Genomic DNA, 10785 nt, shown 5'->3' on the forward strand with positions numbered 1-10785 from the left:
CACATCGCTCTGCAGTTCGTAGGCTTTCTTGGCCTGAATCACGTCGTTCTGGTCAGGCAAGCACGTCCATTGGTGTAAGTAATTGTGATAATCTATGTCGCTGACCAGAGTCTGGGAATGTTTAGAATGCGTGATGGAAAGCATATCCGCAGGGCTTTGGAACTTAGTTTTCCATTTGGCCCACGGCAGCCGGTACTCTCTCTCATTCTGAATCTTGCCAGCTATCAGGGCCCACCGGATCTTGTTGTCATCCTTGGCTGTACGGGTGCCAACGTAATGCCCCTTCTGCTTCTCATGGTCAAGCTTGTATTTATACTGGAGATGGAAAAACAAAGCAGATGGATCACAGCGTGTACACTTCATGCACCCAGGGCATTTGCTTAAAAAACTGAGAAGTTAAACAAGCCCACACTTACGTCACTGGCGATCTCCCTGGAGGCTTTGGCAGCCTGGATAGGGATGGCATCCAGCCGCACATCGCAGCTCATCTTCATTTCATCCCAACCTTTCCGGTAAATGTTCTGAAGAGGAGAAAAAATAAGGTATCATTCCAGATTCAAATTTACCAATAACTCCATGGGCTTAAGTAGAATTAATGTCATAGGAGTACAGTTTTGAAGTCTCAGAGCCAGATAAAGAAAAGAGAATAAGTGGAAGACTCATCTTTACCATTGTACTGGAATATGAAATCAAGTCTGGCATCCAAAGATCTGGGCTTGATAAGATTTATTTCTTTTTAATTTGAATCATAGCCTTAGATAGCTATTCATGATTAATGTAAAAGCGTTTAGCTGCTTCTTGTATTGGTGTATTAGTAGCACTGGAATAAAGTTTAAGTTCAGATATTAATGGGCTATTACCAAATTTCTTTAATTCAATAATTATATTTATTTAATTTTTTAATTCAATACAGTTTTGTAATCTTCAGAATTATAAATTTTTTGTATTTGTGAGTTTTTTCCCTAATGAATTTCTTAGATCTTCTTATATGATTGATGATCGTATTAATTGGGAATATTATCTTCCTGCTGAAGCAGAAGTGGATCTAATAGTCATTTTCTAACTGTAGCACTTTTTGTTTGTAAAGAGAAGTTTGTTAAAGTAGTGACTGATTTACAAGTAACTTTTAAAATATATGTTCAGGAACCGGCCCTGTGGCCAGTGGTCAAGTTCGCGCGCTCCGCTTTGGTGGCCCAGGGTTCAGATCCTGGCGAGAACATGGCACCGCTCTTTAGGCGATGTTGAGGCAGCATCCCACATGCCACAACTAGAAGGACCAACAACTAAAATATACAACTATGTACTGGGGGGATTTGGGGAGAAAAAAGGAGGGAGAAAAATTTTAAATATATGTTCATATTTAAATGGGTACATTCTGTATTGAAAATGTCAGAAAAACTCAGAAATAGTAATTTAAATGTATAATTCAGAAATCATACCAATCATTATGGGAGCTTGAACAGTGCAGACAGGAGGGTGAATTTCAATTACTGACAGTTTCATGGCCTTTGCATATCTGAAAAATGAGTGCTCAGATAAATTCTGTCCTTGTGAGTACGCACAAGTTATATGCGAATTTTCATTCAATTTTTATATGAATTTTGAGAGGATCTATTCTAACATTTGACTTGTTTTTGGTCCAAAAAAGTGTTCTCCACATTTAAATGTATTAAACGAGAGAATATTTAAAGAAAATTTGTCATTATGTTATTTTTAATTTTTTGTTTTCCATTTACTTTGTTTTATTACATATATTGTTACACTCTTTTTTCTTACATAATATACTTTTGTTTGATTATGTAGTCAAATATATTTTTTATTTTAATTAAAAAGAAATCTGGGCTTGAGACCTAAGTTCTTCACCTACTTTGAGAACATGAGCAAATTCCTTAATCCTTTTAAGTCTCAACTTTCCCATCTGATAAAAACAAAGTAAAATGCCTTACTCATGTGCTTAGTGTGAAGATAAATGAATCAATTTAACATGGATTTTTTTGGTTACCTATGAAATCGTATAAAATATTCTGAAAAAGTTGTGCTTTCTAAATGATAGACACAGTTTCAAATAGTGGATTTTATAGACATTATAGTAATGGCCACACCATGTGTAAAGAAAATCAACATCCTGGTTAGCATTCAAATGGGATGTTTGATTTCTTCCAAAATGCAAGCCATTCTCATTAATATCTAAATATCTGAAGTTATGAACTTTACTTTGGCATAGTTTCGAATACTAGTCTTGCTTACATCATGTTATCAATGGGAGGATTCTGGTATTTCCAGCTGAGAAACTGATCACGCAAAAGAGAGCACATGAGACTTTCCAGACTTCTGGCAAAGATGCCTATGGATTGAAAGGAAGAGGCAGAGGAGTCTATGCCACATGGATGGAGAGCTGACCGCCTGTCCATCCAGTCACTTGGAGACAAGAGTCTACTGCACCATAATACTGATTTGGTCTGAAAAAAAAATCTATCAGGGCCCTAAAATTTTGTTTTCTTCCCAGCTCTTGGAAAAAATTAGTTCCCGGGGTGCTCATTACAATCGACTTGATGGTGCAGTTTGGCACATGCTGAGGAACCTTTGCTTGGCAGGCTCCTTCTCTCACAAAGATTTAGTATTTTTTGAAAGATGCAAAATTCCAAAGCACGGTGAACTGCACTAAGGTCGTATCCTTCTTCTAAAGTCATACTTATTCTACACACAGGGAACCTCTGTGATCCATGAGGGTGGTACCTTCCTCGAACTTTGGTGAATTGTGTAGCTAACCATGTAACTCAATTCTCATTTTACCTAATAGATTTTTTTTTTTTAAAGATTTTATTTTTTCCTTTTTCTCCCCAAAGCCCCCCAGTACATAGTTGCATATTCTTCGTTGTGGGTCCTTCTAGTTGTGGCATGTGGGACGCTGCCTCAGCGTGGTTTGATGAGCAGTGTCATGTCCGCGCCCAGGATTCGAACCAACGAAACACTGGGCCGCCTGCTGCGGAGCACGCGAACTTAACCGCTCGGCCACGGGGCCAGCCCCTACCTAATAGATTTTTAAGTTGATTCTCTTGCTTCTCCCAGACATATAATGATTTATTCTGCAAACAATGACAATCTTGCCTTTTGCTTTCCAATATTTGTCTCTTATTCTTACTTGGTAATTATTTTGGCTTCAATGAGAAGCTTACCCACTTAGTACTTCCAGAAACTGTTAAACAATGGTGATGTTAGTGGGCATCCTTGTTTTATTCCTGACTTGAATGAGAAGGTTACTTACTGAGCATGAGACTGGCCTTTGATTTGAGATTTATTCTTTTAGTCATGTCGAGAAAATACTCATTTATTCTCACTCTGATAAGATTTCATTTTCAAAAAAAGAAGAACGCATATTGGATTTTGTCACACACCTTTTAAACCTAACAAAATGAGCCTGTCATTCTTCTCTTTGTCCTATTACATTGTCGGGTTTCTGAATATGGAACCCTCTTGGCACTGCTGGATGACCCTAGTTGTTTGTATTGTAGCATATCCACATACTACTGAATTTCATGTGTTTATGTTTTGTTTAAGATTTTCCCCATGATTATTGGTCTCCAGGTTTCATTTCTGGAACTGTCCTTGACAAGTTTTGGTAATCGTGATGGCTTTCCTTCTTTCACTGGGCTCTAGGGTAGTTTGTTTATCTCTTGAAGTTCTGAAAGAATTCTCCCATGACATCATCTGGGTGACCCTGGCATTTGAGAGGGGAAGGAAAGTCTTTAATAACCCCCTTAATTTCTTCTTTTTCTGGGGTCAATTTTGGTAATTTATAACTTCCTAGAAATTCCCCTATAGATCCAGGTTTTAAATTCATCGGTATAAAGTTTTGCGAAGAATTCTCGTAATTATTTTGAGTTCATCTGAATTTGTCATTCATTCTCTTTCTTGTTTGAGTATCTATTCATTCCTCTTTCATCCTTCTTGTCCTTATTCCCTTCTCCCTTCTGTAGTGTTGACATTGGCTCACCAATAAGTGGCCCTACCCAGTGACTCAGAGCCAGGGATCTGCTCCTCTCCTCACTCCTGGTCAAGGGCTGATGGTAAGCAGTCTTGCCCACCCTCATTCAGTCAATCTTCTCTGCCTTGGCTATGAAGAGTTCCTTGGTGATATCAGAGCACCAGTTGGGTGGCTTTCCAAACAAAATGGCAGTTGGTTGTGGTACTTACCTTGCTCACGTTAACAGCATTGACTTTAGCAAGATTAATTTCTGGAGTATCTGGCATTATGTGGATCGAAGTTTTATCCCTGTCCCAAACTTCTCTGTACTTTGGCTATGAGAAGAAAAACAACAAAATTACCTCATAATTTGTAATTTGTCTAGTTCTAATGCACAACTTTCACCCTTTCTGATTCAAAATCTTTTCATATGAAGACAAAAACTTTTAAAATCTTTTCACGTGAGTTACTTAAATTTGATATACCTCTATTAATACTTTTTACTAGTTCTTTGAGTTTTTGTTTAAAATCAATAAGCAACAATAAAACAACCCTGCCAACATTGCTTATTAAAATTCTTCCTATCATCATTACTATCTGACAAATAGATCAGTAGGTTAATAATTTATCATTTATTTATAACACTAACTTAATTTTAAAATAGGGGGGAAAGTGACTTACAATACTAATATTTTCAGCATTTGCTTTAGCAAGGACAACTTCAGGAGTGTCAACGATACTTGAGTACTTGAGTTTCACCACAGGTGTCCGATAGATACTGTCTAGGAAGATCTTCTGGGCATTTCTGACTCTCAGTATCTCGGGAGACCCTTCAGGCATCCAGCCGATGCCACGCAACCACTCCAAGTCAGCCTTGTAGATAGCCTGGGGAAGAGGGCAAAGTTAGGTAGAAGTAGAGGGATCTTTTTCTAATTGTGGTAAAGTAAGGAAGAAGTTTTATGCTATATTTTATCTTCCACAAACAATAATAAAACCTGAGCATGGCCTTACAAACACAATCCCTCGTGTGCACAGCAGTGTTTTGTCTGCTATGTTTTCTGTGGTAGAGGGTCTGCTTTGGGGCACCGGTGAACATTCTAAAAAGCTAACTCTCTCTTTGGGAAGAAATTTGGATAGCATTTACATAATCATCATACTAGCCAAAGAGGACTTTTAAAGGAATAACAATGGGCTCTCCAGTAAGTTCTTGACATAGCAGCCTGAATGATCTTCACAAAATTCACAGTTCAAATCTGATGTCACAACATTCCCTCATCCCATGGTTTCCCCTTGGTCTTGGGATAAAGATCAAAATCTTAACGTGGACTAGAAGGCGTTGATGGTTTAGCATCAGTCTCTACCTGTTCTTCCAGTCTCCTCTCGTGCGTGCTTCCCCTTGACCTGTGCATTCTGAGCACACTGGCCTTCTTTCAGTTTGTGGTCTACAAACAGCCCCCTTGGCCTACGTTGCTCATTCTGCAGGAATGCCTGTTGTGTCCTCCTCGTGAAGACAACTCCTGCTGTCCCTCCACATCCCCACTAAATCAGCACTTCCTCAGACAAGCTTTCCCCAACTCTCTTTTTCATAGAGCCAAGGATCGTTCTTCCTCAGCCATCTCATTTTTTACTGATATTCTCTAGTTATTTTCTTACTTATCAATGTGAACTCCCTAAAGTCAGGAACTTATTCTTGTTTCTTCTTTATTCACCATGATCTCTTTAGCGCTAAGCCCAATGCCTAGCACGTGGCATGTTTAATAAGTATTTTGAAAAGCACAGTTCAGAATTTAATTCTGGGGCTGGTCTTGTGGCCCAGTGGTTAAGTTTAGTGTGCTACGTTTCAGCAGCCTGGGTTCGGGTCTTGGGTGCAGACCTACACTGCTTGGCAGTGACCATGCTGTAGCAGTGACCCACATACAAAATAGAGGAGCATTGGCACAGATGTTAGCTCACAGTGAATCTTCCTCAGCACAAAAAAAAAAAGAGAGAAAGAAAGAAAGAAAAAAAGAATTCAATCCCTAATTCCACAGTTTTGATCTAAATTGGGTTTTCTTTTTTCAAGATAGCATGTCCCTTTGAATTGGGATTTGTATTTTCTTGGTTATCTAAACCTGTTTTCCCTTCCAGATGTAGGTAAGTAGTTAACCAGAAAAAATTGGTCTATGTTAAACACCAGTTATTAATTTCAACAAAAAACTTTGTGTTCTTCAGAAATGGTATTTTAGTAGCTAGTTAACAGTATACAAACATGAGGCTAAAAAGTTAGTATAGGAGTGAAAAATATAAGAAAACTTCTACCTTAAAGAATGATATTATATGTTTTAGTGTGTAAAATATGATGGATACTCAAAATTCAGAAGAAGGGATTCTCAAAGAGGATTATATACAGATTTTAAAGTTTCTCTTCCTCATTCTTTAAGAAGTTGGTTGATATACAGTGCTTACTACACTAACGTGGTTCAGATTAATGAAGAGACTACATTTCTCTGGAAATTGGCCTAAATTCACCAGTTGGCAACTCATTTCAATTGATGGATATTCTTTCCTATAGAAAACTCATTTATTATGAGATGTATTTCTTAAAGCTTAAGGGAACCAATTTCAGATAATCAAAAGAGGGTATTCATTCTACACAAGAAATAAATATCCTGATGGAATCCATCATCTCAAAAGATCAAATGAGCAGAAAATATGAGTAAATCTAAAAATACTTCAGGTAAGTCAGTGAAACACCATGTTGTGAAGAACACCAAGTTAAGGGAAACTAGTGAGTTTGGAGCATTCTGCTAACCTTTGAAATTGATTTCAAAGAAGACAACCCTGTCTTTCTTCAGTTAAAGGACCATGGATGTTCTTGTATTTAATAAACCACAAACACTTCACATGTTAACAAATCTACAGAAAAATCATGGTAGCACCGTTAACAATGAAAATGAAACTTTCTGAAGAAACCCAGCAGTAGGGTAGGCAGTTAACAAACTTGGTATGATTCTGAAGGGAAGTGCTTCTGTAGGGAGAGCTGAGTTTTCCCGAGCACAGGAAGGAGTGACCAGGCAAAGCTGTGGAAGGCTTCCTTCCTGGGGAATAGCTCACCCCTTCACTGGTGCTCCCCATGCTACCACACACTTACATCACTCTGCAGGTCGTAGGCTTTCCTGGCTTGGATCACGTCATTCTGGTCGGGGAAGCAAGACCAGTGGTGCAGGTACTGGCGATAGTCCACATTGCTTGCTAACTCCTGGCCTTCCTTGGCAGCTGTGATGGACACCATGTCCACCGGGATGGAGATCTTGGCCTTGTGGTCATTGTAGACCTTTTTGTACAGCCTGTCATTCTGCATCTTCATCACATTTGCCGCCCAAACCAGTTTCGGGTCTTCCTTGGCACTGGGAAGTCCAATATAATGGCCTTTCTGCTTCTCATAAGTAGTTTTGTATAGATACTGGTGGATGTGAATGGAAGAAAGTAAAGTTATTTTTCCAAACTCAGTTTTTCTAGACAGCCTGCTCAAAATAACTCTCCTTCTCTTAGATTACGTTTTTTGGGCACTATCTTTCTTTCAATCCATACTATACGTCCTGTACTTCTTGACACATTGGTTTGTCTTCTATGTCGATATGCCTGAACATATTGTGAGCACCTCTAAGGCAAGAACCGTGCTTTTGGATTACCCGATAACATAGGATTGTCCAGTGTTTCCCAATGTTTACTCACATGTTTTTTCACAAACAAGTACCATCTCTACCTCACTCTTTTCTAAGTCTACTTGATTCCTTGTTCAAATAAATGTATTTTTAAAGTGTAAACTTGTTTTAAATTTAAAGTCCAATTTAAATGGAAAAAATCAGTATTTTTCTAACACACATTAAAACAAACATAACTATTTTTAAAAGTGCTTGATCACGTACTGCCCAAAATTATCACAGAACCACCTATGCATGCTGCACTTCAAGAAACAGCAGAATTCTTTGTACCCAGTGAATCTCTGCAAGGGCTTGTATCCAGCTGATACAGAAGATACTGAAAAGAAAATCAAAATCTGTGCTTAAACATAAGAAGAGCTGAACCAAGCAGAGATGCAAGAGGGTCATCAAATTGTTATAAAAGTTCTTCTCGAATTTGGGATTTTAAAACAAGACACTGATAACAATGACTTCCATTCTACTTAAATGTAATTTCTGGGGAATTGAGTTAAAGATTTGTACATTATTAACTCCCTGTGTGTCTCCTAGTTAGTGCTTGTTAAGGCTGGGCAAGGAGGAGCTCTTACATCACTGGCAATGTCCCTGGAAGCCTTGGCATGCTGGAACCCGATGGCATCTGCCCGCAGGTCATAACCTGTCATCTTGACGTCTTCCCAAGCTTGCTGATATTGTTTCTGCAAATGGAGATTGCAATGTCACAGTCAATCTGAAGAGGGAACTACTGAGTCAGTGTTATTGATGGGTTCAAGAATACATGTTAACAGTTATACTGAAAATTAATCTCCCCTTAAGATTTATAAAACAGGCTGGTTTCATATCGAACTTAAATTCCAGTCAATTTTTTATGACATTTAGGAGACTTATCTCCCAGGAACTTTTTTTAAAGAAGTAAATCATGTGAAAATGAGAAAAAATATATATTATTTGGTGCTATAGGGAAAAAAATCAATGATGGGCCACGAAAAAGAGAAATAAATATTACTAAACACGCCTATGTATGCTTTTATGTTGTATTTTGGGCGACACCACTGCACTTTTCCTTCCAACAAAGATAACAACACTCATCTTTATATTATAAACACACTCTTGCACAAATACACACACACACACACACACACACACACACATACACGGCACTTATCCTTAGCTTAAAGACTAGAAATAAAAGGAATGGTAGGGAAATGTCTTGCTAAATTCTGGAGTGTATCCACGAAAGGTTCCCTTAGGCAGAGCACACTGTAAAGTGAGTGGATGTTCGGTTCCTTACGTTGCTGATCTGCATGGCGTTGATTTTGGACTGCAGCATCAGGGGAGTGTCGGCTGGCACATTCACATTAGCCTTCTCTTTGTCCCAGGCATCGCGATACAATGGCTGATAAAAATGAGAAATAGATGATTAGTAAATAAGTCTGAGACTACATACATAAAATGATAGGTTCAATTAAATGTTCTCTTTGGATGTTTTCAGATATAAATGTAGATCATATTTAGTTTTCATTAGTGTTTTATTTAGCAGTTTCCTATAGTGACTTCAACAAGAAGAATACATTCATGTGTGATATAATATACATGTAAAATGAGTCAGAAACATGGTAGTAAAATGATCATTTTCCATTTATTCACATGTGATTATCTGGCAGGTAAGCCCACAGTGCAGGTATCTATGACCATCCACATTGCTGATCAAGTCCGACTTTTCTTGGCCCAAATAACTATCATAATGAAAAATATCGAGGCTGCCTTGGACTTTTCAACTTATGTCATGATTAAATAGCAATTAGGAGCTGGCAATTTTGTGATCACGGGATCACACTTGTGGACCTGTATTACAGTCAAGATCTCATAATGTGTTCAAAGTGTCATCAGAGTCTGTGGAACATGAAGATGCTACCACAATTATAGTGACCAAAGAATTATCTAAGCAAACAAAATGTGTATCCTGTTAACTGACTGACTATATGAAATCTATCTGGATACATGCATGTAAGATTCTACCGCTGGTATTAGCAGTTTAAAGCTCACAATTAGAATTTTTGTGGAGGCTTCTTCCATTTGTCTGAATATAACATCAACTCGGCTTACCTCACTGATCTGTAGAGCATTGGTCTTTGCCAGGATGACTTCAGGGGTGTCAACAATGCTGGTGAATTTGAGGGCCTCAGGCCTTATACGATACAACCTTTCATTCAGGAGATTCTGGGCATTCTTCACTCTCATCACTTCCACCGAACCCTCTGGCAACCATCCAATACCCTTCAACCATTCCAGGTCTGCTTTGTACACGTTCTACATGAGGAAGAGGACCACAGAGTGTGGAAAGGTCAAATCTGCCCCCTTGGGCAAGATGCTAGCAAACCACACACTACCTCTATTTAAATCAGTTGGGTGGGCAATTGCATGAAACTCAAGGATCAACATTAAATGTTAATATTTAATGTTGACATCTCTGGGAGAAGTTCATAGTATCCTACGCGAATTGGAGCAGGGCTGAAAGTGGTACTTGTGAAATGACAGACAGCAATGGGACACAATTTTGTTTTCATACAGGATTGAGCTTCTGGGCTCACCATTTGAAATCTGCCTTTTATGTACCACTGGTAATAATATCTATAGGAATTCGGGAGAAAAAGGTCCTCAAAAGTATGTATAGTGAAAAAAATACATACCTATATCTATGTATACCTCTCTAAGTATAAAAATATATTTGCATATACGAATTTTGCCTATATGTATCAGATAAACTTGAAATCCAATATTTCCTTACACAGAATATCTGTTTCTGAAATTTAGATATCTCATCACACAAATGTAATGAATCACAACAACTGGGACTGAAATTCTCTACCTAATTACACAGAATAAGAGAGTGATTTTCATCTTGATGAGTAAGGCCTTGTCAGATAAGAAGAAACCTCTATAAGATAGAAAATATTCAGAAAAACTTTCCTCCAATGAAATGTACAAAATGTGTTAGGTTCTGTCAAGTTTGCTTTTTAATTTATGCCTCTAGGGAATACCCTGTGATTAAACACAGACACGCATCTCCCCAAGAGTCTGGTGATAATATACGCACATCGCTCTGCAGTTCGTAGGCTTTCTTGGCCTGAATCACGTCGT

The 10785-nt window shown here is 38.2% G+C and overlaps 1 protein-coding gene across 1 annotated transcript; it reads right to left on the reverse strand.

The window, feature by feature from the left end:
* Positions 1–8: 8 nt before the first annotated feature.
* Positions 9–10779, reverse strand: LOC124232884 (nebulin-like; the record flags this gene model as incomplete). Its single annotated transcript, XM_046649785.1, has 9 exons — positions 10742–10779; positions 9751–9954; positions 8936–9040; positions 8235–8342; positions 7095–7406; positions 4646–4849; positions 4195–4299; positions 417–521; positions 9–315 (listed from the first exon to the last, which is right to left on the reverse strand). Coding segments are annotated over exons 2-9 (1381 nt in total), but the record flags the coding sequence as incomplete, so codon positions are not given.
* Positions 10780–10785: the final 6 nt, after the last annotated feature.

The sequence above is a fragment of the Equus quagga genome, unplaced genomic scaffold, assembly GCF_021613505.1.
Source record: "Equus quagga isolate Etosha38 unplaced genomic scaffold, UCLA_HA_Equagga_1.0 141398_RagTag, whole genome shotgun sequence".
Classification (NCBI taxonomy): domain Eukaryota; kingdom Metazoa; phylum Chordata; class Mammalia; order Perissodactyla; family Equidae; genus Equus; species Equus quagga.